Here is a 27,865-nt window from a genome sequence, read left to right on the forward strand (position 1 = left end):
TAATATTGTATTTATATAGCACCACTTATTGTGTTCAATAAAAGTAATATATATAGACTGCAGGTGTGTCAACCCCCTTCAGTTAAGAAGAGTAGATCACTGTAGTACCCAAAAGTTTTACTTTCTTATGTAGACTTTTTAGGTGAGTACTTACAAACATTATCTTTCACAACTTGAACATAACGAATCTTATCTTGAAGCACAGCCTGCCTTTTGATATAAGCTGTAGGACAATATGCAGCAGCAATAGTGTAAAATAACCTTCTTTAATATTAAAAGAAAATTGAATATACACTCACATGACATTCATGGTTAAAAAGCATATCTATACCACGTCCCATTGACGTTGCCCCTTGTATGTACCACCACAGAGTCTCTTAGTCAGATCTACATGTAGATTCTCCCTGCAGTGTTTCCTCTCCTGTGCTTGTCTATAGCACACTCTCTGGTGACATCACTAGCCTTACGCTAGGTTTACACTGGGTTTTAAGCAATGGAGGAAATAGAAATGACTGGGGTCCCCAGCAAAACTCATAGGATGCATATTTTGCCCTACACTTCTATGTATGTGTAATACACATACATAGAAGTGTAGGGCCAAATAATCTGTCATATACATATTCTTAAACTGAGGTCTGAGCATTAGGATCAGGCCCTGCCTGGCAATCTGTAGATGTGTGAGGAGAGCCAGATTGCACTCCTCTCCTCCTCCATACCGCTCGCAAGATGGCGGCGCCCAGGGGAAGAAGATACCGTGTCATGGGGCGGTGACATCAATCATCATGTCAGCATGTGATGCCGACATCAACACGCAGTACAATGGGCCAAGTTCAAAGTTTAAAAGCCAGCAAAAAACTAGAAACACTGCTTGTGTATAGGCTTTGTACTCTACATTCCTGGATGTGCTTTTGCTACTATTTTGGACTGTTTCCTGATCTTGACCTCGGCTTTCCTTCTAACCATGAATCTTGCTGCCTGTATTGACCCTCTGCCCGGATAAAGAGACCACAAACTTTGTTTAACCCTTCGGATACCTCTCTTGGACTTTGTTACTCTTTTGGGCTTCCTCTTTTGTCCTGACACCTGCACCTGAGCTAGTAGGCCCTGACAAGATGCTGGCAAATACAGAAGTGCTGCTGTAGAATGCCGTAGACAGTCACTTTGTATTGGGCTGGTGGGGGCTGTTTGAGCCTGCCTCTGTGTACTTGAAATGCCATCAAACTACTTTCAGAATTGTTATACACCCTATATTTGTTGAAAAAGCAAATACAAATTATTGCAAAGAAATGCCAGGGCCTATTTTGAATCCCAGTCCAGACCTGGTCAGGATCCGCTTTGGGTCACAAATTCCCTTGCCCCCCCACCAACCAGCACTATCCTGAGGCACCACTATGCCTTCATCTTTCTTTGAAAATTCAGTGAAATACATGAGACTTAAAGCTATTCAACCACATATTTATTGACATATATTTGCATGTATCATTTTTTTTTGTTTACGTTAGTAGAAGCTGTGATGCAGAAGTAAAATGAACCTTCTTTAGGAAGGATTATCAGAATATGTCACACTCAGTTGCCATTTCGTACTCCGATTATATGCGCCTCCCAGTGTTTTCAAACCTTGATACAAATCAGCCAATCAGCAGATAGAGGTGGAGTCGAAAGTATAATATTGAATGACGTCGCTGGCGCCCAATTGTAGGCCGGGGATTAGCAGGCGACGAAGTATGAGGAAGTAGCGTCCTTGGTAAATGTTTGTGGGCATTTTGGAAGTAGTTCGGTGACAGCCGGTTATCCTGTGTCAGGGTGCTCGTGAGACGCCGGTAAGGGATACAACTGAGTAAGCTGGAGGGACTGCGCGTTATCATTCTCGACTGCTAAGGTGCCCATGTATTACTCCTTATCTAGACAAAGACTTAGCCATCTGCCTGTTTACTTATAGACAGTTGTGCACCGGCTGACTTGTAGTGATCAGCAGGGATATTGCTTGTTTCTTTTTCATTTAGTGGATAGTGCCAGCTACAAGATCAGTGTTTGTTTAGTGCCCACACTCTTCTTTTGTCTGCAGATACCAAGTCTTGTAACAGGAGCACACTCAGAATATCATTGTTAGTCCTGCTGCTTCTTGCCCATAGTTTACCATTTTCTGCATTCATTTCCTCAATAAACTACTAATGCCAGCAGCCATTGCGTGTAGTTAAGTATGAGGGGCATGTGCGTGTCCTTGTGGCTGCCCATTAATTGAGGTATTATAACACTACTTTATTGTTTTATAATCCGCAAGAGCCATGAATATATCCATAAATTATATCCTTATAAACAATGTTTAGTGATGTCATCGGTTATAATCAGAGGTTAGTGATATAATTTCTGTCCCATGACTCCCTGAAAGTTGTGTATTATATTAAAGGGATCCTGTCATCGGAAAACATGATTTTTTTTCAAAACGTTGTCAATTTCCCAGCTGCCCCTGGTCATGTGACTTGTGCCTGCACTATAGGAGAGAAGTGCTTTCTGGCAGGCTGTTGTTTTTCCTTCTCAATGTAACTAAAGCAGTCTCAGTGGGACATGGGTTCTCACTATTGAGTGTTGTTCTTAGATCTACCAGGCAGCTGTTATCTTGTGTTAGGGAGCTGTTATCTGGTTACCTTCCCATTGTTCTTTTGTTTGGCTGCTGGGGGGGGGGTGAAAGGGAGGGGGTGATATCACTCCAACTTGCAGTACAGCAGTAAAGAGTGATTGAAGTTTATCACAGCACAAGTCAAATGACTTGGGGCAGCTGGGAAATTGACAATATGTCTAGCCCCATGTCAAAATTGAATATAAAAAAATCTGTTTGCTCTTTTGAGAAATGGATTTCAGTGTAGAATTCTGCTGGCGCAGCACTATTTACTGATTAATTTTTTCCCATGACAGTATCCCTTTAATAAAGCATGTATAAAAACAGGTCTTGGGCCTTGTGCTTTTATATGGTCATGGAACTCCTCTGTAACTTTTAGGGCAGAGACATGCACTGCTATTCAAGGAGATTAGTCGCCCAGCTTCATTTCCAAAGTTACCTCACGAGGAAACTTCGGGCGACTTCAGAAAGTCACAGTGATCTGAGTGCTATCCCCCTGGCAATTTACACTCTAGCCAGCAGGAAGGCAGTTCAAGGAGATTAGTCACTCAAAGAAGAAGCAATTTGTCGCTGGGCGACTAATCTCCCGAAATAGCAGCCTGTGTCTCTGCCTTTAATATCTTTAGATTTTACACTTTATTCACAATATAATACACTAGAGCCACGAATATCCTATAAATTATATCCTTTTAAAAGGCTCTTAGTGATGCCATCAGATATAATCGGTGATTAGTAATGTCATCTCTGTCATATGACTCCCTAAAACAATAAATAATGTACCCCCTGTTGTAAAATATGGGGATATTATAAATCACCTCGGATTTCCATGATCTTGTGTATGGTCATGGAACTCCTCGGTCACTTATTTCCCTATGTTTTACAGCAGGGGGAACATTATTCACTGTATTATTGCATTTTTATACTTTGTGTTTGTGTGTGTGTATGTATCTATCTTGAAATCTAGACTGGGAGCTCCCAATCTTTTTAATCTGCGATTCACATTGAAATTTATAAAGAGTTGGGAAGCAACACAAGCCATGATATTAGCTCCAGGGGAAGCCAAATAAGGGCTGTGGTTGGCCATTTGGTAGTCCCTATGTGGACTGACAGCCTATAGTTTGGCAGTACACCTGGTTTTTATGCAACCAAAACTTGCATCCAAGCGAGAAATTTAAAAATAAGCACCTGCTTTGAGGCCATTGGAAGCAACATCCAAGGGGTTGTTGTGAGCCTCTGTTTTGGGATCACTGCTTTAGACCATTAGAGTTTTGTTGGCCATAAACTGGAAGACTCTTAGATAATTTTTGCCAAATTTTGCCACCAAGGTGGTGGATCAATAATGAGGCCACATGGGGTGCCTCTGCAGACCTGTTGGGGAAATGACCACAACCCGACATACTCCTTGCCCAAAGGTTTTTTTTGTATAAATTGTTCAATATCTGGCTGAGCCAGAAAATGTATTGGTCAGGCAAGCAATCACAGGCCAGAAAGCTGTTACTCGACATAGTGAAAGAGGGCATCTGACTATGGGAAGTGACACGGAAAGCCCTATGCATGCGAGGAATAAAAGTAACGTTTCTATCACATTTTAAATTTTGAGACATGCCAGCTACCAATGTATCAAATTGTAGGCAATTAGGGAGTGGAGGACTAGAGTAGAGCCCTGCAGTGGGTAGGCTACCCACTGAATACCCACCAACAAATCAATTCTGTTTGGAAGAGTGGGGCTACAATCTTCAGTAGCCAATTAGAGTATTAAGCTGGTCATAAACCAAGAGATTGCAGTGGGGTTAAAGTGTAAATCCATGTGCATATTGTACCCATTTGCATGCAATTTAGGCATGATCCACTTACTCCAGTTTTTAACTTATTGTTGCAATTTTTTTGCAGACATTTTTAGTGGGTTTATAGACTAAGCCTTATTCTACTAAATAAACATTGTTTTGCTCGCTAACTGTAAAGGCTTCTGGATCCCATTTCTCCCCACATATGAGAACAGCTGGTGATGAGGTTACTGAGCCTGCCTAAAAGCACATTCAAGTTATAACTTCTTTTTTGTGTAACCTATGAAATCTGTGTACAATGGTCATTTTTTGAGAATTTGATATTGCTGATTTAAATGGATATCAGTATGGGTGTTGGGTGTGATAAGCATGTGTTGGCCAAAAACAAGAAGGAAAAGAAGAATCGCTGAGCAAGGGGATCCCAATGTGAGAATATTCGGTTTCATTTCCTTTGAATTGTAGCCTGTCTCTGAAATTGTAACATGACACTTGCATATCATTATCCTATAGAAAACGTAGGAAGAAATATGGTACATGCCTTCAACACATATATTATGGCTCAGGTGGCTCTTCAGTTGCACTTTCTTTTACACTAGGGAGTTTTTTTTCTTTAATGCTTAGTCATACTCCTAGAATGGCTGTGATTCATTATGGGTGTGTTGTCTGCTTGCATACACTATGGTTTTATGGTGGTTTCCTCAGCCTGACGTGGTCTTTGCTCACCAGAATTTTCCAACTTTTTTTTTTTTTTTTTGGCAAAGCCTTGCTCAGATATGGGATAGGGAGGCCGTTATTTTGACTGCACTTGTAGGCCTGTAAGCTGCTGACTTGCCAGTGTATGATTAGCTTGCAGCTAGTTAAATCGGGACATTAAAGTATTGAGCAGTATCTTAACACTCTTTTATGTGAATTTCTTGAAAATAAGGGAAATTTTGCTAAGCTATAGACACCGAGGTATCATCTCAATAGTGTTTTTTTTTTTAACATTGCCTCACACATAATTTAAAAAGCATTGAACCATTGGTATGTGTCTTATAAAAACTAATTAGCCCACTAGTGAACAAATGGAGACTTTGCAAGGGGGTCACATACACAGTACGTCCCCAGTTTTATTGTTTCAGTTGCACACTCAACAGCAGAAAGTGTGGCGGAAATGGTGTTATTTATTAAAGGTTGTGTTGTTTTTTTCCACAAAAAATTAGACTTTTTGAGGGGTTTTAATTCAAATTTTTGTAGATGTATTATACCCCAAACCTGGAAATAGCTGGAATCGGAAAATACATCATCTAAAACCTGTCAAGGTCATGTAGGAGTCAATGGCAGAGGTCCCTTGAACCATTTTAGCCTTCATGATGTTTTCTTTGTTGGGTTTTGTTAGAAAATGCAATCATTTTGAGTGATTCAAAACTCGCTAATTTGTCTTAAATTAGAAAACATTTGAGTTGAGTTCATTCAAGGTCTAAAAAAAGCTCACATAACTTTAAAATTCGACCTTTGATAAAAACCCCCATGTGTTCATACCTGCCGGATCCCTGAATCAAACCTTATCTGTAATATATGCACATGAGTTGGGATCCACGGGCCAGCATAAACACACAGATAATCATACAAAGTTGTGTTTGTTGTTCACTCTTTTCTTTGTTACTAGAAATAAATGAATCTTTGGCTGAATGCCCAGTCCTGGATTTATTGTTTTATTTAAATCACACAATTTGCATTAATGTGTAACTTGCAGCATTTTCTAGTAATTGAGCTATTCTATTCATATCTGTTGTGCAGTGTGACTGTTGAGTGGAACAAGTTGACTTGGGAATATAGAAATACTCCAGGGCTTCGCCCATTTGAGAGGAAGCACAAGTGAAAGTAATCGTGTAGGAAAACTGAACATGGCATCAGAAGCTGAGCAGGAGACACAGCTCTGTGGGAATTGGTGAGTAAACACACTAAATAAAAAACGCCTTCATTAATTGGGACTTTATTTTTCATTATGTTTTCCAGCAATAGAGTTGTATTAATAAAAGTCTGATACATTGTCAGGATGTGATTTTTGGCCCAGTTTATATGAAAGAGTTGTGGGCTCAATTTAACATTTAGGCCTGGCCTAAATTGCTATAGTCTTTTACACTGGTTAGCCACAACCTACCCTACATCATCCCATAGCCCTTCTATTTTGTTATAATTCCTTAACAGTAAGCTTTGGAGGGTACATTGTAGAGCATTAGAAGGTGCATGGTCAGCCATTGGGACCATAAATAATAGAAAAGCAAGCTCCTCGGTTTCCCTGTTGCCAGTACAGAGTAATCCCATTAACCTATTCCAGCAGAGCTGCTCTTCCCCTGTACTGACTACATTTCAGCAAAAGAAAAAGGCTGTAAAAGCCCTTTAACCTCACTGAGGAATAATATCCAAAATGATCTGATAACCCATTGATTAACATGCATCTAACCTATAACCCAAACAATATAGCAACTGCCATGCCAAAAGCAACCTCCTCCCATTTCAGTTTGTTCTTTTTTACATTTTGTGCATCTTACATTGTGTGTGAGTGTAAGTAAGTAAGGGTAAAGCTATTTATATGGCATACTGTGCCGTTCTCTGAGGAAAAACATTGAAAATTATTTTATGCTAATGATGCACATGACCGTTTTTGGCTGAAATCCCCATTATGCACACCTATGGGTGCTTATTTTCACATGGTCGGGAGTGCATTGGCAGTTTCTTTGCTAGTGTTTACCTTTGTCAAAGAAAGCTCAGTGTATGTCCTTAGCTTTAAAGGTACATTGTAACATTATGTTCAAAGTACATTCCTAGTCCAACACACTAGAAGTTGGTTCACAATTACTAAAGGATACTATTGATAAGTAGAATGGTTCCTGAGAAGGGAAACTACTATGGAAACACAAAATTATCTTTTATCAATTATCTCATGAAAATAAGGACCTTTTAAATATTAAAAATTCTGTATAATTTCAGACGCAAGCTATCCCTCTCTCCGCAATATGTCTCTCTACATGCAGCCTTTGGAGTCTTATATTGAAGGAAAGTTAGATATGATACCCGCCCAGAACAAAGCGTGCATGGACTAATGATAGGTTAAATGTCCAACTGACTCATTTGCACAGAGAAATTATTGATAAGGATAGTCTTGGATATTGCTGGAAGTTGGGCAGGGTGACTGCTATGTTAATATTAAGAAATATGTTGGCCTGAGCAAATTGTACAACAAATGCAGCTTCAATTCAACCTGCCTGGGGGGGGAAAGATCATCCTGGAACTGACAGTTAAGGTGGCCATAGACACACAGATAATATCGTACAAAACAAATTTTCATACTATATTCGGTGCATGTATGGTGGGAAAAGAGCCGACTGATATCGGCAGAAGACTTGAGGCTCGTTAATCCGGCTGGACGGAAAATTTTGTTCTGGTGCCTTTGAAGGCACCCAAACATCGGCCTTTGTTAGTGCTGAATCGTCGGATACAGGTATAATTCTATTGTTTCTACCTGTATATCTGACGATTCTGCTCTACACGTGTGTGTGTTGAAACCAACGATCTTTCTTGGAAAGATCTTTTCCAAGAAAGATCGTAATTGTGAGATACTGGGAAATGTACCCTGATCGTAGGGCCTATAATATTCTTTATTTGGTTGGTTACTTTTGTACAGCAGAGGCATTTGTAGGGGCTTTCCTGGGTACAGAAAACAGGGACCGAAACTGAATATGAGGGACATGTGATGAACACTTTAACTTGTCCTGCCTCCATCTGTAGCTACTCATTCTGCTTAGCAGGATTTGACTGCATTCACTACTGTGTATTTCTGTTCCATTCCAGTAAACGTGACATTCCTCTGTCCAATTTCACCATCCATGAAATCCACTGCAAGCGGAACATCAGTGTCTGTGATGTGTGCAAAGAGCCTGTGCCAACTGCAGACATGGAGGAGCACCTGGTCACCGAGCACGCACCGGTATTCTCTCTGTAACCCTTTATAGGCACTGATAGAGCTGTATTACACCACTCTATAGGCACTGATAGAGCTGTATTACACCACTTTATTGGGCACTGATAGAGCTGTATTACACCACTCTATAGGCACGGATAGAGCTGTATTACACCACTTTATTGGGCACTGATAGAGCTGTATTACACCACTCTATAGGCACGGATAGAGCTGTATTACACCACTTTTAGGCACTGATAGAGCTGTATTACACCACTCTATAGACACTGATAGAGCTGTATTACACAGTGTTATAGGCACTGATAGAGCTGTATTACACCACTTTATTGGGCACTGATAGAGCTGTATTACACCACTTTATAGGCACTGATAGAGCTGTATTACACCACTTTATGGGCACAGATATTGCTGCAGTCAATATGGCTCAAACCAATAAGCCTCTTTTGGAACCTTAGTTTTTATACTTTTGTTTCTCGCAGGTGACCTGTAAGTGTAAAATGACAATGGAGAAGAGTGTTCTGGAAGAACATGAGGTTAGTGTCTTTAAAGCATTCTCTAGTAACAGAGAAGTATAATTATTATATAGTCCGCATCAATGTCCAAAACTGTGCATACCCTGCTTATTAGAGATTTTTGCTGCTTTTTTCGAGAGTCAGGGTCAAAGTGAAACTAGTACAGTTTTATTGGCTTCATAAGGAGACCTAATCCACATTGATAAATGTTGCCCTAACTAGGAAACCTCAGAGTACCAACTCTTTCAGAAATAACAGACATAAAAGGACTAATTCTATCCAGTACTTCAACTGTACCCCTTAATGTTTTGTATTTCTAAATTTTAGTGAAGGCACAGTCCCCCCCCCCCCTCCCACTGGTATGTGTCTTATGGCATTATACTAATAAACACTTTTTCACAGTTTCTACAGCTGCCTAGATGTTTTTACTGTGACTTTACTTAAAATATAGCTGGTTAGGACATTTGGCCGAATACCAATCCGAATCCTAATTTGCAATATGCAAATTAGGGGTGAGAAGGGGAAAACATTTTTTACTTCCTTGTTTTGCATATGCAAATTAGGATTTGGTTCGGCCAGGCAGAAGGATTCGGGCAAATCCGAATCCTGCTGAAAAGGCCAAATCCTGGATTTAGTGCATCCCTAAAAATCCTTGTGTTAATGAACTGTTTTTCTGAATATCTTTCAGCCATGCCCCGTTCAACACCTCTGTTTTGCTAACCGGAGTTAATAATATCCATCAAAACACTCCAACAGTCCTTGGGCTGAACTGTGGACTATAAAAATGCATCGGAGACACCCCACCCCCCTGCACTGTAGATACCACTGCAATGATGAACTATGTAGGAAATGTTAAAGCAGTTGTAGCGTCAAGTTGTGAAACTTTTTAACTAGGGATGCACCGAATCCACTATTTTGGATTCAGCCGAATCCTTTGCGAAAGATTTTGCGAAAGATTCGGCCGAATACTGAACCAAATATGAACGGGAAAACCTGTTTTACTTCTTTGTTTTGTGACAAAAAGTCATGTGATTTCCCTCCTCGCCCCTAATTTACATATGTAAATTAGGAGTCAGATTTGGTTCGGCCTTGCAGAAGGATTCGGCCGAATCCCTATTTTTAACTGCACATGGTACAGAATAGGGTAATTTGGAACTTTTATGCCTTAGACTTTATTATTGTGAACCTACTTTCTACTTCATGTTTATCTGAGCCTGTATACTTGCAATTCACCTGCAGGCAGAATTGTTCCAGGGATCTGAAACGTTGTTATTAAACTTACCCGGTGAGCTAACTTTTAATTTTTCTCTTGTTAAAGCTTTCCGCTTGCCCTCTGCGTTTAGCTAAATGCCAGTTCTGTGAGCTGGAACTTGCATTCAATTTGCTGGCAGGCCACGAGGACTACTGTGGAGCCAGGACTGAGCGCTGTGAGAAGTGTGGGCGCAGTGTGATGATAAAGGACCTGAATGATCACCCTGATGTGTGTGGCAAAGAGAGCGTCCCAAAGAAGCCTTTGTTAAACAGCGGAGCCTGGTTTGATGCTACACAGAATGATCTTTTGCATGCCATATTACCATCTCGATTTTACAGAAATCCCATGTTAACACCATCACTGCAAAATCTTCATAGAGGAGAAGGACAGAACAAAGGTGAGAGATTAGTACTATGTCAATACATCTACATAATGTAAAACTTGTTTCTCCACAGAGAAAGCAGTGGTAAATAGCAGGGCTAAAGCAACTTCCCATTTATTTGACATAGAAGATTCTCTTTAATAGGAAAGTATTTGTTGAAATTGGTGTATAACTGTTTTTTTTTTTCTCCTAGCTCTAAAGCAAACAAACCTGACGAGAAATATCCCAGCAAGGGGACAAGAGCCGTTCTCAAATCGGAGAGATTTTCGTTCCATTTATAGAAATCAAGGACACTCTGGATTGAGCTCTTTTCGTCCTCCGAGATTTCAGAATGAGATTGGTTCCAGTGTAGACCCTGATACTGATCTTTCAGCCAATGTCAATTCATGGAGAGCATTTGATTCCAAAGACAAAGTTGCTAAGTACCGTGACTGGCAAAAGGATTCCAACCTTTTCTGTGATGATAAAACTGTGGAAGCTGATTCACCAAGCACTCAGACAGGTGAGGGCCAATGATTTCTTTTCAGAGGTACCAGAAATAATTATGCCAATCTGTTTGGCCACATTAAACCATTTATTCTTTTGAGGTACCCAGTCAGTCTTTGATTCCCAGATTTTAAAATAATAGAACATTAATCATTGGACCCCCATCCCCTTTTTTTTCCATTTCCCAATTTGATTTTCTTTTTCTGATGTCTGCCAAACCTTAGTTCAATTTAAAGTAGTGATGAGATATAACCATCACTGCTGCTCCTGGTGTATCATCCTTTTATGCAGCAGTGTCCTTCCAATGCTTTTATGAAAGGGATGAAGAAGAGGCAAATTATGATCCTGACGGTCCTTACCTTGTATAGAATGTGCTTCCATAGACCTTTTTCATTTTGCTTCCCAAGTCTTGTACCTCTTTTTTTTTTTTTTGCTCATGGCCACAAGTTTCCAGAGTGGCGCTCAAACAATGGTATTGATTTCCACATTCCATTACTTTCCCTTCATTCTCTTATCAGTCTAGCTATCCATTCATGTTTCAGGAAGCTTGTCCCAAAGCCGTATCTATGCTTCCTTTACTTTTCTTAAGAAGGAAATGTAGACTGGGATGCCCATTTAAAAGGTTGCATTTCAAATTCATGTGATTTTTTGGTTAATAAATTCAAATATACTCGAAATTCAATCTGGAGGTTATTTAATAAAAAAAAAAAATGAATATCTGAAAATCGAATGAATATTACCAACTTGAAAACTCGAATCGAATTAGACTAAACTCGAATAGTTTTTTTTTTTTTTTTTTTTTCTCATCTTCAAATTGGTCCCTGGACCTCTCCCATTGACTTATACATGAAGTCGGAAGATTTAAGGTGTTGAATAGTTGAATTTAAATTATTCCCAGGGTAAAGATTTGATAAATGTCGAAAATTCTAATGGAGTTTGAATTATTCCCAATTTGAATTTTTGACAAAAAAAAAATTTCTATTAGACTCTTGTGAGGCGACTTCGGAAAACCAAAGTGACACTTATGCCATCCTGCTGGAGAGTCACATTCTTGCTGGTGGGAAGGCATTTTGGGGAGATTAGTCGCATGCAGTAGCGAAGATTTATCTGAGGCACTAAATCCCATGTGCCACCACCCTAAGTGGAGCTGTTTGCAGGATTTGCAGAGGTTAGAGGCTGTGAAGACGCTTGTGTATGAAGGATTTCCATTATTGTAGATGGGCTGCTGTGCCTCTGTTACTAACACTAGTATTTACAAGACGAATGAGTACAAAACGCATTACTTTTTTCTTGCAAAAGTTTTAAATTATTATTCTTTTTTTTTTTTATTTTTTTTTTATTACATCCTAATGAAGAAGTTTGTCAGAATCAGCTTTTTATTATTATTTTATTTGTTCCTTTACCCCTTGCAGAGACTGAACTTGGCCTTCCATGTGAATTCTGTGAAAAGCTTTTTCCTGCAGAGGACCTTATACTGCATCAGGTACAGCATGTGGCCCATTGCAATGAGCACAGTGTCTAAAGCACTTAACTAAAAGGGAAACTGCAATAACCTCCGTAACTATCCTTTTTTACTGTAAGAATTGTCTCGATATCCTTATAGAGGAAACCAGAGGACTTTACTCATGAAGGACCTATTTAAGGCCTGTCCTCCCATACTTACTTGTTTTTTTTTTTTTTTTAGTATGAATTTACATCTTCTTTGTGCTAGATACAGGTATGGGGTCTATTATCTGAAATGCTTGGGATCTTTCAAATAAGGCGTATTCTGTAATTAGGATCATTAAATGTTAAGGCTACTAAAAACATTTAAACATGAACTAGAATTTTCGCCACCAATATGGATTCATACAGTTTAATTGGGATCAAGTACAAGGAACTGCTTTATTATAGAGAATAAGAGCACACTATGTCCTGGCCAAGTCCAGTGCATGTTGTTACCAAGATGGTGTTGGCTTCTTATCTCGGGGCTCTGACTGGGGTGTTCCTCGTAGAGTCACATGACTCCCTCTTGAATGCTGATGGAAAGTCTACCCCCAAAAATTTCTCTTAAACTAGAATGCTAAACTTCCCGACCAGCCAGGCAGGTCAAGCCTGAAGTTTAGGGGTGTCCAACACCCAAACACAAAGCATATTTAAAGGGGTTGTTCACCTTTAAAATAACTTTTAGTATGACGTAGAGAGTGATATTCTGAGATAATTTGCAATCGGTTTTCGTTTTTTATTATTTGTGGTTTTTGAGTTATTTACCTTTTTATTCAGCAGCGCTTCAATTTACATTTTAAGCAATCTGGTAACTAGGGCCCAAATTACCCTAGCAACCATGCATTGATTTGAATAAGAGACTGGAATATGAATAGGAAAGAGTCTGAATAGAAGGATCAGCAATAAAAAGTAGAAATAACAATACATTTGTAGCCTTACAGAGCATTTGTTTTTTTAGAAGGGGACGGCGACGCCCATTTGAAAGCTGCAAAGAATCAGAAGAAAAAGACAACTATAAACAATAAATAACGAAAACCAATTGAAAAGTTGCTTAGAATTGGTTGTTCTATAACATACTAAAAGTTACTTTAAAGGTGAACCACCCCTTTAACAGGATACTATATGCTCCTTATACCAAAATGTACTGTACAGAGATTTTCTTATACACCTAATATTCCATCACGATAATAATACCTTCAGTACCATTTCTACCTTGGGCAAAACCAATTGAAGTAGGCTTGATCAAAATGCTTTTTGTTTTGTGGCCCTGAATTTGTTTTTCTTACCAGTCTGGTTGCAATCCTCGCATCTTTGCTTCTTTCTGTGATCGAAGACCCGCTCCCACCAACTTTTTGGATTTTGAACGTGAGCAGTATGTACGGCCTGCATCCCCACCATCTTCTGTGCACATACCCAACAACATTCGCATCCCTTGTGAATTCTGTGGTGTACAAATGAAGCAGGAGGATCTAGTGCGTCATGAGGTACCGATTATAAACCTGGGGTGTCAGTGTAATGGTGCTACCGTCTTTGTAGCAGTGATTCTCATTTTGGGGGTGTGAATTGACCAGCATAACTTATTGTGGGCTGCATGTCTGCATTTGTGTGAGGAAGTGAGTCTCAAGCATCAAGTAAGTCCGTATGTCTGAATGCAGACCGAGAATGTCTGAGCTCCACTACCTCTTAGTATAAGTCAGGGATCCCCAACCTTTTGAGCCCGTGAGCAACATTCAGAAGAAAAATGAGTTGGGGAGCAACACAAGCTTGAAAAATGTTCTTGGGGTGCCAAATAAGTGCTGTGATTTGCCATTTGGTAGCCCCTATGAGGATTTTCAATCTATATTGAGGCTCTGTTTGGCAGTACATCTGGTTATTATACAGCCAAGACTTGCCTTCAAGCCTGGAATTCAAAAATAATCACCTGCTTTGAAGCCACTGGGAGCAACATCCAAGGGGTTGGAGAGCAACGTGTTGCTCACGAGCTACTGGTTGGGGATCCCTGGTATAAGTAATAGCCCCACTTTGGTACATGCTCTAGAACACACGTAAACTACATGCATGTATATACATCTGACAAACATGTAATATAATTGTGCATTATAGTTTGTGTGAATATGTGCTGCTAAAGGCAATGCTCAATTCCAAATCTTTCACCTGAAATTGTTCATTAGATTGTAAGCTTTTATGGGCAGGGCCCTCTTTACCCCTTGCACTGGCTATTGGTTGTTTTTGTATGCCTGATGTATACATGTTAAAAATAATGTATATTAACATGCACTGCTGGGCCAAGCCGACAGGGAAGAGCAGGGGATGGAGGGGAGAGGAGGGAGGGAGGGGCAGGGGAGCTAACCCAGACTAGGCGTGGGCAGAAGACTTTTGAACAGGTACCTGCCCAGCACCCCCATGTTGTCTTGCCCTAGGCAAGTGCCTCTTCTGCCTACCCCTAGTTCCAGCCCTGTTAAAGGGGTTGTTCACCTTTAAATTAACTTTTAGTATCATGTCGAGAGTTATATTTTGAGACAATTTGAAATTGCTTTTCATTTTTTATGATTTGTGGTTTTTGAGTTATTTGGCTTTTTATTCAGCAACTTTCCAGTTTGCCATTTCAGTAATCTGGTTGCTAGGGTCCAAATTGCCCTGTCAATCATGTATTGATTTAAATAGAAGACAGGACTATGAATAGGACAGGCCTGGATTGAAAGATGAGCAATAAAAAGTAGCAATAACTATAAATGTGTAGCCTTACAAAGCATTTGGTTTTTCGATGGGGGTCAGTGATCCCTATTTGAGAACTGGAAAGAGGAAGAAGAGGAAGGCAAATAATTCAAAAACTATAAAAAATAAATAATGACAACCAATTGAAAAGTTGCTTAGAATTGGCCATTCTAGAACATACTAAAACTTAACTTGAAGGTGAAACACCTCTTTAATGTGGAGTTTGCAAAGGTAAAACAATCTTATCTTCTTAATCTGAAGTCTTGTCTTTTTTTCTGTTACAGTCTGGCTGCAATCCTGCTGCTTTTTCTCCTTTCTTCAATCAAAGTTCCCCTTCTACTCGCTTTTTGGATTTGGAACAAAATAGGATAGAACAGCCACATGACAGAAACATACGCCCCGTATCCCCACCACCTTCTGTGGACAAATCCAGCAACATTCTGATCCCCTGTGAATTCTGCAGTGTACTAATGGAGGAAGATGTTCTCTTTAATCACCAGGTAACAATCCCTTACAATGGGGAATTATACACAAAAAGGACAGTGTCGTATATAAATAATTAAATGGTGAACATTGATTGGTGCAACAAATCATTGCGCACCTTTACTGATATGTGTTTAATTTGTATTTTTTTATTTAAGGACCAATGTGACATGTGCCCAAATTCTGAAGCTGTGGCTAAATTTGTAACGTCTGTGTTTCCAAGTCCAAGGGAATGTAATGATCTGCAGGATCGGTTATTGGCATCTGATGACCTGTTTCCCCAAGGTAGTAAATGGTGTAGAAAAATCCATGTACAGGGTGGGACTGAGAGTCTGCTTCATGGGGGTTTTTTTAAGAGATGCCATCCATGAAAATGGAGGGATACAAAGAGGCGGTTCAGTAGTAACATAACTTGTGTGATGTTTTAAGAAGAAACAAAACTACATTGGGCTTTCTTGTATTGAAAGGACGCACTGCTCCAAGTCATACCAAAAACACTGGTCGGCCATCACGTTCTGTACCTGCGAGTTTCCTAGAGGGGGTCCCAACTGAACAGCCTTACGTACCCAGGGTGCCAAGAACAGGCTTTGGTACACACCACATAAATGTCGATGAGAGTAAAAGAAACATTGAGACGAATTCCCGACACCGAAACACTTTTGATTCAATTTACACCGCCCCCTTGCATGGAGGGTTACATTCCAGGTAATTTAAATTATTTACTAATTTAATTGGCAAAAAAATAGACCTTTTGGCGTCAAACTGTGACTTCCATTAGTATACAAGCACTCAACAGAGTCCACTTAACATTTATACGTACATATAAATAGTTTACTATAAATAAGGAGTAGTTAATCACCTTGTATTGTACAGCAATGCACAATATGTTGGTACTTTGGGGAATAAATGTTAATATTAAAACAAATAACTAGGTATGTAAGAAATATTGTGCTTCTTTTACATGTGGGGACTGGGTTACATCCCCTATTATAAGTGAAAAAAACTTCAATACAGACAGACAGAAACTCACTCAAAGAGAACAAGGATAACAAAATGAAGGGGCACATTTACTAAGGGTCGAAGTGAATTTTCGAATTTAAAAATTTGGAACAAATTTTTGGGTATTTCGACCATCAAATAGGCCTAAATTCGACTTCGAAGTAAAAAAGTTCGACTTCAAAAATAGAATTATTGTCTCCTTAAAAAAGTTAGACTTCGTCACCTTAAACCTGCCGAATTGCTATGTTCGCCTATGGGGACCTCCTAGAACCTATAGGCAACATTTGGCTAAGTTTTTAGAAGTCGAAGTAAAAACGTTCGATCGATTAAATCGTTTGAATCGTACGATCGAGCGATTTTACTTCGACCGAATATGGCCAAATTCGATAAAAAAAACCTTTCGATTTCGAATATCGAAGTAATGCAATTCGATGGTCGAATGTTTTTTACACTTTAAAATTCGACCCTTGATAAATCTGCCCCGAAGAGATGTTTGTATATTAAATATTCTCTTCCCTGTATCGGTCACATCATTGTTGCAAGTTGTGTGTGGATCTGGGGCAAGAGACATGAATAAGGGAGACAAGTATGACATTGAGACAGGAACAGAGAGGTGTTACGTTATATGAAAAGGTGAAAGGTAGAAACTCATAACTTGCATTTCTTTTTTTTCGACAGGAATGTAAAACAATTTACAGCAACAGCAAGCAACACTGGCAGCTCCAGAAACAAAGCCAAGGTATGAAACCAGCATCTTCCTTTCCTCTGTTACTTCCTTATTCTTATTTATTTACTAAATTCTTTATCAACAATTGGCACATCTGCATTACAGACAGGTCATATGAACAACAGCTTGCATGATTTTTCTATAAACATAGGGAAATCTAATATAACTGAAACATAACACATTATCTATGCTCCAGACATAGAGGAACAGTAACCCCAAAAATGAAAGTATTTTTAAAGTAACGAAAATATAATGTACTGTTGGATTGCACTGATACAACTGGTGTGTTTGCTTCAGAAATTCTATAAAAGTTTATATAAACAAGCTGCTGTGTAGCCTTAGGGGCAGCCATTCACAACTGAAAGAGGAGAAAAGGCACAGGATACATAGCAGATAACTAGTACTATAGTAGAATAGGATTGTTCAGAACTTATCTGTAATCTACTGTGTATCCTGTGCATGAATCGCTGCCCCCATCAGCTTTTTAATAAAAAATGTAGCTGTGTTTCTATATCAAACACACCAGTTTTACTAGTGAAGGGCAATTGTACATTATATTGTCATTCCTTTGAAATACTTTCATTTTTTTGGTGTTACTGTTCCTTTAAGTTTATCCTCTCCTATGCTCATGCTACTGGCCCCAGGCACTGTTGTGCTCTTGTAACGTCAGTAGGGTTGCCACCTTCTCTGAACAATTTTACTGGGCGGGAACAAAAGGGGCGGGCTGTGATGTAAAAGGGAGCGGAGCCACACAAAGTGACAAGAAAGGGGGCTGAGCAACATCACGCAATGGCCAGAAGGCTGAAGGAAAGGTAAGTTCTGAGCAAATTGGGGGCGGAGAAGGGTTTATTTTTTTTTTTTTAAGGGTATTACAAATTACCAGCATTGCAGGTGAATTTTTAATACCGGCCCCGGCCTTGGCAGGTGTTTTACCAGCTACACCAGTAAAATACCGGCCGGTTGGCAACCCTAAACGTCAGTTGTTTAATCTCCCACCTTTTTATGACCTCTGGTATCCCATATTGTCATTACACTATTATTATATTCTGCAGAGTTGTGACACTCACCTAGGCCTGTTTTTCTTTGCACTGCATTTTATGATGGGAGCACATCTCATTAAAGCAAAGCAAAACTTTCAATTAGTTTTACTTTAAGTGTGCAACTTGAGCAACTTTTCAGCTGGTCTTCGTGTTTTATGGTTTTCTAACTTGTCACCCGATTCTGCCTGTTTTCAGGTTGCAGCTTGAAATGCTATCTGCTTATCTGTGGCACTGACCTTGGCTACAAACAAACAGATTCACCATGAGACTTCAGTTTCATTATGCTTATTTATTTATTGCATGTCATTTTATTCTGTACCTCTCCCGTTAATCATTCATTCTGACTTTCAAATTGCTGCTTCATTGCTAACGAAGCATTGGCAACCACACAGTAGCTTCAATTCCAAGCTTGGGATCTGCAGAATGAAAAAAGGAAATTAATAACCCTCCCCTGTTGAGTTCAGCTTTCCCTATTGCTATACACGTATACATGAGCAGTGGCTTTAGGGTAAGGTACCTTGCACATTTCCCAGCATCCCTCCATCAGCTGCTCTGGATAAGGAGTGGTGGAATTTCTGGTTCTGCAATATGTAAAGTACAAAATAATAGCAAAGGCTGGGCAGACTCCAGCATCAATTAATCACCTGCCACCCCCACATTCAGCTGAGACAGAATCACTACATCGCTAATAGTGCAAATGGTTTGAAAAAAGTATTGGTTAGGAAATATAAGAAGTTTATAGTACAGGTATGGGACCTGTTATCCAGAATGCTTGGGACCTGGGCTTTTCCAGATAACTGATCTTTCCGTAATTTGGATCTTTATCCCTTAAGTCTACCAGATGTTTAAATAATAATGTTTAAAAAATAAACCTTAAATAATCCCAATAGGCTGGTTTTGCTTCCAATAAGGATTAATTATATCTTAGTTTGGATCGAGTACAATGTACTGTTTTATTAATACAGAGAAAAAAGAGAACAATTCGTAAAAAAATGGATTATTTGATTATAACAGAGTCTATAGAAGGCAGCCTTTCTGTAACTCTGAACTTTCTGGATAACTGGTTTCTGGATAATGGATCCCATACCTGTATAAGATATCCAAAAAGACTATACTTTCAGAAATTGATCAAGCTTTTTATTTTACATGTGCCGAGTGCTGTTGGCTGCAATCTGCTGGTCTGCAGAGGGCCTGTCACAATCAATGGCTCAAAGATTTTTTTTTTTTATATATATATATTTCCAGCAGTGGTGATCATGGCTATATGTATAGACTTAGACACCCTATATCTCTTAGGCTACCTCTACTTCTGGACAGAGAAAACAATCAGACATGTTTGGCTCTGAGAGAGCACATATATCTCAAACACCAACATCAGAGCTGGCTTTTTTCCACTGCAATTGGGGAAGTGCAAAGGAACTTAAACTGGGAACAATGGGATTGGTAAAGGGGCAGTATAGTCATTTGGCAACATGAACAAATTAAAGAGAATTTATATTTAGTGCAGCGTTTTCTGCCTCTTTGCTGCATATACTTGTCGGGTTTTATAAATGATCTACTGTACATACATGTAAAGAACAGCCAACTCCTGATACAAAGAAGCAGCAGAATAGGGCAGCTTTCTTGTTTCATTACGGACATAACTAACCCTATTGGCTGGGCCTTCCCAGTAAAGGGGATTGTTACTGAATAAACCCACAATGCTTTGTGAGGGATGTGACTGCTCCGTGCACCTGTTATCCACCCCAGGAAGTCCTGTCAGTTATGTGTAACATGTAGAATCTGGTGGCAACTTCATTATTTATGTTGGTTTGCAGGAGAAGAAGCTGCCTGGAGATGTTGTTAAGGAAGAATGACACGAGCAGCCTGCTTGACTTGTTCCTGACCTTCATATGCAGAATTATCTCTCTATAGCGTGAAAGAGAGAGATTTCTTTTTCTGTGCCTAGAAAAGATATGCAGAATTGTTTTTTTTTTTTTTATACAGAAACGACTTTACTGATTCTTTTTTTGTGTTTGTGTGTGTATATATGTGTGTACATTTATGTGTTATGTAATGAGAGAGAGCACATTTATTGGTATCCAGGGTCTTCTAATTTCTCAGAAATCTGTTTATCTGTATGCATTATGTATGCTAGCATTAGTACAAGTCTCCCTCTCACCACATAAGTCACAAAAAAAGCACTTCTCATGTCTCAATGTAAAGTGTTCAACTATGAGCTACACGATCTCCGTCTGTTGTTCAACTACATCAGCTAAGGGCATTTGTCGAGGGCAAGATGAAGAGCGTGGGCAGAAAAGGCCGCGATGGATAAACGGGCAGATCCAATCATGTTGCTGCATTACTGCTTTTGTGTTTATTTACATTTCTCTTTTCATATGCTGCTTTTCTTGGTATCCATATTGGAATATGGGTCTGAGTTTTTAAAGGTGTATTGGTATTCTACTGTTAGGGTAAATAAGGGTTTGCACAAAATGCATTAAACTTAGCCTATGTAAGTGATTTAAACGGACATTAAATTTTGATCAGATAAAACAATTCTGTTGCAGGCTTTCTCTGGCATCTGTAAAAGTGTTACTAACCTTGCTTGCAGATTCTGCTTTATCTGCGCCATTGCTCCCATACAGTACTATGAAATAGAGATGCACCGAATCCAGGATTCGGTCCTGGATTGTGCCAGGATTCCGGCTTTTACAGCAGGATTCGGCCGAATCCTTTTGCTTGCCCAAACTGAATCCTAATTTGCATATGCAAATTAGGGGGGGAGGGAAATTTTGTAAAAAAATGCTTTCCCCTTCCCACCCCTAATTTGCATATGCCGGTTCGGTATTCGGCTGAATCCTTCACGAAGGTTTCGGGGGTTCGGCCAAATCCAAAATAGTAGGATTTGGTGCATACGTACTATGAAAACCCTTACTCCAGCACATTGTACTCCTACTATTTAAAGGGATTCTGGCATGATCTTTATGGTGCAGTTTGTATTCCATTGTTTGCAAATGCTTCACTCTGAACCTATAAATTATTTTTTTTAGTTGTAACATTGGTGTGTAGGTAACAATCTCAGGCAATTGTGCCTGATTCTGCGTTTTCAGAAGGAGCCAGCACCACACAATAGAACTGCTTTGGGATAAGTTAAAATTCTCTTGATTGGTCACTGGTGCAGGAGCTAACTTATCCAAGAATCTAGGCTAGGGGAAACACCAAAAGGAAAGTATACTTGCAGACTTGTGTTAGTTTAATGGAATGTCCATGTTTTTGAGCCTGTGTCAGAAATGATACAAACTGATTCATTAAACATACACTGCTGTTTAGGGATTTTAGTTTAGAGTGACTGGTTCCTGTGTCCACTTAATCTAGAATTCTTTCCAGTAGAAGACTTATGCAAGAGTTAAACAGAGGGAGGATACCATGAAGTAATAGTATGGCCAGGGACGGATTTACATAGCGGGCACCCCTAGGCCTGCTGATGTTCGCCGCCCCAGTCCCTTCCCTATGATTAGCGCAGATTTTCTTCTTCTAAACCGGAACCATTGTTGATTGACACATGGGAAATTTAAAAACAATTTTATCTCCTGCACATCCCCAGTGTTTCTGAATCAATGTGGTGTGGTTTGGCAGCACCCCGCCCCCTAAAATCCTGCCACCCTAGGCCCGGGCCTTGGTGGCCTTTCCACAAATCCGGGCCTGAGTATGGCTCTCCCAGAAGCAGAATATGTCTGTATATGAGCATGTATATCTAGAAATAGTTTATATAGTGAATAAAGTACCCCCGCTTGTAAAATATAAGGATATTATAAGTTACCAAGGACTTTCATGACCATATAAAAACACAAAGCCGAAGGCCGAATGTTTTTATACAGGTCATGGAACTCCAAAGTAACTTCTAATATCCTCATACTTTACAACTGGGGTACTTTATTTATTATAATACACAAATTTCAGTGAGTCATGTGACAGAAATGACATCAGAACTCACCGTTTATAACTAATGACATCAGAAATCACCGTTTATCAGGCTATAATTTACAAGATATTCATAGCTTTTGTGTATTTTATTTATATATATATATATATATATATATATATAATATATATATATATATATATATATATAAAAATATTTACATCTGGAATCAAATACAGGAGAAGATTACATTACATTTTTACATATAAGCCATCAGTATGTGCTGCATTGTACTGTAACAAGTGTGTAGTTATTACATTTGATAAAGAAAACTCTACACGTCTTTGTATCACTATCTACACTGCATCTAGAAAGTGCTGGGAGTTCACATTGAAGTTAGATTAGAAATTGTAGTCCAGCAACCTGTGGAATGTTTCAGACTGGACAGCCCTGGTGTATATTATAGTAATACCAACTCAAATCAGCTTGGATGCCAAAGATGTCCTAAATCTGACAACATGAGTGAGCAGCCAGCATTGATTCTAGTTAATGGTTGGGCACAAGCTGTGACTGTATATTGGTAATGATGCAGTGTGTCTATGCAAACACAAGGACCCAAATTCACTAAGCGCCTAACGCTAGCGTCAATTCACTAGCGTTGGGCATTTTCGTTACTTCGCAAATTCACTAACGAACGCTGGCGTAGATTCGCTAGTGTTACTTTGCACCCTTATGCCTTGCGAATTTTCGCTACGGACGTAACCTCGCAAATTCACTAACGCGCGCATTGTACTGAACGCTACCTTTTACGCTAGACTTCCTTCGCCACCTCAGACCAGGCGAAGCGCAATAGAGTAGATAGGGATTGCTTCAAAAAAAGGTCAAATTTTTTCTAAGTCCCAAAAAACGCTGGCGTGTTTTCTATATTATAGGTTATAGGCTGAAAAAGATCGAAAAGTTTTTTTGGGGCTCCCCTCCTTCCCCCCTACATTTCCTAACTCATGGCAACTTAACTATACAGTGGGCACATGTGTAGGGCAAAATAAAAATTTTATTTGATGTTTTGAAGGTTTCCCAGGCATTTGTAGTGATTCTACGTATTCCTCCATTGAAATTTGAATTTGGCACTGTATGCAAATTAACCATCGCTAGTGTAACTTCGCTTCACTTAGCGAATCAACGCTAGCGCAACTTCGCAACCTTACGCTACCCCTGTGCGCAACTTCGGATTTTAGTGAATTTGCGGAGCGCTGGCGAAACTACACCTGGCGAAGTGCGGCTGGCGCAACTACGATTCTTAGTGAATTTGCCCCAAAGAGAGCTAGCATGTTCCTGTAGTTCCAGCAGTTCATTCAGAGATTCATGGTCACGCTTTCTTTTTACAGTTTGCTCCTTTTAAATGTGTCAATAAAATAGTCACTTGAACGGTGTTATTGTGTCCTTATTCATAACCTGGCTTTGTGCTTGTAGAATGGGTACAGCCATGTTAAAAAAATAAAATATGTATATATTGTGGGAATTCACTCAAATGGTAGTCTCAACAATAACTTGACAATGTAGAAAGGCAAGGACTTCCAGGCAGCTTTAACAGAAACCTGTATGTTTTATTCACAACGGAGTGTTCCAACAAGTAATTGCTTGTAACAGAATTAGCAGAACAGCCTTGTTCACTGGCCACAGAGGTCTTGCTCTTTTCACTAATGCTTTAGGGCAAGGCCAGACGTGGCGTTTTTGCTGCATTTTTACATTGCATTTTTAAAAAAGACAGGCGTAAATACACATAAATTGCACTACCACCGAAACTAATGGAAAACGCACTATGGCAATTCACACAGGGCGCTTGAAGGCTGAAATCCACCACAGGACGCCAGTATTGGCGTTTTGTAGCAGAAACGCCAATACGTCAGGAAACTACCAGATCAATAGATTCTATGGGATCTGCACGTTTGAAACCACACTTTGCGTAAATACACGGCGTATTTTAAATATGGCGTCCAAATTCTCAATGAGAACAATGAGAAGTGCATGTTGGGAAAAGAATCCTACGTGCTGAAAAACGCATGTTGACGGTCGCATGTGGTTTCAGTAGTGTATTTACGCCTGGCTGGTCTTTTTTAAAAACGCAACGTAACAACGCCACGTCTGGCCTTGGCCTAAGTCCCACTTAAGCAGTTAGTCCATTCCTCGGACTCCCAGAGACTTGTCTCTAGAGTGTATCCCAAACCCTTCTTTTCACTGACCTCCCTTATTTACCTCACACACATTCTCACTTCCTGCCTTTGACAGAGAGCTTCCTCCTCACAGGGGGTGACATCAATCCCACACCTGCAGTGCTAATTCTCTTTACATTCTGTGTGTCATAGAGCATTCTGGGAGATCTGTACCTTCCCTCTAGAGTTCTCCCACACACTGTATTACTAGTGCAGCTGCTGGGAGTGATGTCACCACCTGCAGTCGGACTGGGACACCAAGGGCCCACCCAAAAGCCTTAAAGGAAAACTATACCCCCAAAATGAATACTTAAGCAACAGATAGTTTATATCAAATTGAATGACATATTAAAGAATCTTACCAAACTGGAATATATATTTACATAAATATTGCCCTTTTACATCTCTTGCCTTGAACCACCATTTCGTGACTCCATCTGTGCTGCCTCAGAGATCACCTGACCAGAAATACTACAACACTAACTGTAACAGGAAGAAGTGAGGAAGCAAAAGGCAGAACTCTGTCTGTTAATTGGCTCATGTGACCTTACATGTGGTTTGTATGTGTACACAGTGAATCTTACGATCTCGGGGGGCGGCCCTTATTTTTTAAAATGGCAATTTTCTATTTATGATTACCCAATTGCACATACTACTAAAAAAGTATATTATTATGATAATGGTTCATTTACATGAAGCAGGGTTTTACACATGAGCTGTTTTACTCAGTATCTTTTAATAGAGACCTACATTGTTTGGGGGGTATAGTTTTCCTTTAAACCAGGGGCCCACTCTCAGTACTATTATTCTTTTATTCTCTTAGTCTCTATTCTTTACATATTATAATCTTTTATTCCATCTATTTAGCCTCTTTGTTCTCAAAGAAATAGGAAATGGCCATGAGATAGGCCAAGTCTTTAGCAGCACAAGGGCCCCCTGACACCTGGGCCCACCAGGAGTTTTCCTGGTAGCCCAGTGGGCCAGTCCGACACTGATGACCTGGGACAAGGGAGCTAACTGAAGGGAAGCTATAAGGCTTTTGGAAGCAAGGGGAGTTAATGTGGAAAGCTGCAGTAAAGCAAGGCTGTGTAAATGTACATATGTACTAACTAAATCAAACAAAAATTGGGAGATACTTACTGTTAAGTGAAGAGTATCCCAAATACTATTGAAAGTATGTAGGACATACATAAGTGTGGCACCACTTAGGCACAAAACGCGTTAGGCTTATGTATGTCCTAATAAAGATTTTTTTTAACTTAATAGTATTTGGGCTACTCCTTCACTTAACAGTTGGTACCTCCCGATTTTTGTTTGATTTATCCCACTAAGCGATGGATAACCCTTGGACTGGGGGTTCATGGGATGTGAACAGATGTTCCGCTCGCACACCCTGGCCTACTACCTGGTACAAACAGGAATCACTGGCATTTTTTTTTTAATATACAGCCTGTTCCACTGGTCGTACAGGTCCTGCCCAACATAGGGTAGTTAGTACATAAGCAATTTTTCTGTGATGTGCAGTTCTACTTTCAGAGTACTAAAATATTAAGTCCACTAAGTTATATACAGTGGTCACATCCCATGAACCATCAAACAGGAATCACTGGCACTCAAAGGCAGGGTCAAGCCCTTGTGTGTTTATTCAGCAGAAAAATGCAACGTTTCAGGAAAAAATCCCTTTGTTAAGCATAAAGATTTTTAGTGAGAGAAGGCAATAGAACACCCCCTACATAGCATAGTAATCAACACATCACTCAATGAACATAATTGTGCATCCTCAACAACACAAGTGCAAAACTCATTTACAAAACTATTTCACATCACCAAAGTAATAAAAGTAATTGATCCTTGCAGAGTCCATTTTATACCTTTCATTTGTAAATACACTGGCTCTGGTCGAATAGAAATCCTTCGACCGATCGCTAAAAATTTTGTAATGATCCCCGAGGGGTTTTGTTGTAAGGATTTTAAAGCAGCCTTTTATTTTTTTTTATTACTTTTGTAATGTGAAATAGTTTTGTAAATGAGTTTTGCACTTGAAAAATAAGCATAAGTGGCTTACTTCAGCCTGCAAATGTATATTGTACTTACTTAAAAATGATAATTGAAAAATAAAAGTATTTACCCAATTGTACTAACTTAGATTCACCAAAAGTGAGAGTTGTTTCTAGTCTGGGAGGCTTCAGGATGCTGGGGGTCATCATATGACTCGTTTTGTGCCATACTGTACCACAGGGGCCCCCAACCTTTTTTACCCGTGAGCCACATTAAAAAGTAAAAACAAGTTGGAGAGCTACATCATCATGAAAAAAGTTCATAGAGGAACAAGATATGAGCTGTGGTTGGCTATTGGTAGCCCCTATGTGGACTGGCAGCTTACAAGAGACTGGCAGTACATATGGTTTTTATACAACCAAAACTTGTCTCCAAGCCTGGAATTCAGAAATAAGCATCTGCTCTAAGGCCACTGGGAGCAACAGTCAATGGGTTGGAGAGCAACATGTTACTCACAAGCGACTGGTTGGGGATCACTGCTGTACCACAATTACAGGTACATTTAAAAAGCATGAACCAAATCCCCAGTAAATCTTGCAATAAAGAACCCACAAGCAAACTTGAGGAAGTGCAAATAGGCAACTAGACTAGTTCCAATGTCCGACTATTTCAAAATTTCACGAGAGGATTAACTGCCCAACAACTGTCTCTGTTCAGGCTGTCGCTGGAGATTCAATGTACATATAGTTTCTTTTTATCATATTCTTTGAGAGCGGTTAGGTGGCATATCAGAGTTATTTTTTGGAAACTGGCATATGTAATTCTTTTTTCCACATCTACAAATGGTGCTCCCAAACGGATCATCTTGAATTACTAGAACAAAACCTGCATGAACTGTCAGTATCCAATTCTAAACAGTATGCTAGAAATATTTCAAAAATGGGAGTTTGACTTTCATTGTAGGAGAGGACAAGGGCCTTAAAGGGAAGTGGACAATGAAGACCAGTGTGGGCTAAAGGTCAGAGATCAGTGACCTTCACAGTCTATGCACTTCCTGTTAACCCTAGGGTTGCTGCTTCTCATACCTTTAAAGAAAGCTGTTGAGCTAAAAACCTTGTATTGTCAGACTAAAACAACAAACATCTCACCTGCTATAAAAATGTAAATTGGAGTTTTACATCAATGGAATTCAAATCTTTGGGTGACACACTGAATGCCTTATTCTTATTTATAAACATACAAAATGATGTTGTGTGTTGTATTGTGTAATACCAACCATCCCAGAAGAACAAAGCACAAGAGCCTTA

At 39.6% G+C, this 27,865-nt stretch overlaps 1 protein-coding gene across 2 annotated transcripts; it reads left to right on the plus strand.

Moving 5' to 3' along the window:
- The first annotated feature begins 1,667 nt into the window (after positions 1 to 1,667).
- On the plus strand, positions 1,668 to 20,984 carry LOC108716941 (TRAF-type zinc finger domain-containing protein 1). 2 transcript variants are annotated; one of them, XM_018263548.2, is made up of 13 exons: positions 1,668 to 1,820; positions 6,181 to 6,331; positions 8,236 to 8,371; positions 8,845 to 8,898; positions 10,196 to 10,526; positions 10,705 to 11,013; positions 12,410 to 12,480; positions 13,772 to 13,966; positions 15,482 to 15,697; positions 15,839 to 15,965; positions 16,148 to 16,385; positions 17,358 to 17,418; positions 20,264 to 20,984. In XM_018263548.2, the coding sequence occupies exons 2-13, from the start codon at positions 6,288 to 6,290 to the stop codon at positions 20,300 to 20,302; spliced, it is 1,821 nt and encodes a 606-aa protein (XP_018119037.1). In that variant the 5' UTR covers positions 1,668 to 1,820; positions 6,181 to 6,287; the 3' UTR covers positions 20,303 to 20,984. The 2 variants fall into 2 exon arrangements, with proteins under 2 accessions (XP_018119037.1, XP_018119048.1); XM_018263559.2 differs by having other exon boundaries at positions 1,684 to 1,879.
- The last annotated feature ends 6,881 nt before the right edge of the window (positions 20,985 to 27,865 follow it).

Source organism: Xenopus laevis, chromosome 1L (genome assembly GCF_017654675.1).
Source record: "Xenopus laevis strain J_2021 chromosome 1L, Xenopus_laevis_v10.1, whole genome shotgun sequence".
Lineage (NCBI taxonomy): Eukaryota > Metazoa > Chordata > Amphibia > Anura > Pipidae > Xenopus > Xenopus laevis.

What these genes read in the sequence shown, in the direction of transcription:
- LOC108716941 (XM_018263548.2), top strand. Translation starts at nt 6,288, where the DNA reads ATGGCATCAGAAGCTGAGCAGGAGACACAGCTCTGTGGGAATTG. An exon ending in TGGTCACCGAGCACGCACCG is followed by an intron (nt 8,372 to 8,844) that starts GTATTCTCTCTG and finishes TGTTTCTCGCAG; the next exon opens with GTGACCTGTAAGTGTAAAAT. An exon ending in GCTCCAGAAACAAAGCCAAG is followed by an intron (nt 17,419 to 20,263) that starts GTATGAAACCAG and finishes GTTGGTTTGCAG; the next exon opens with GAGAAGAAGCTGCCTGGAGA.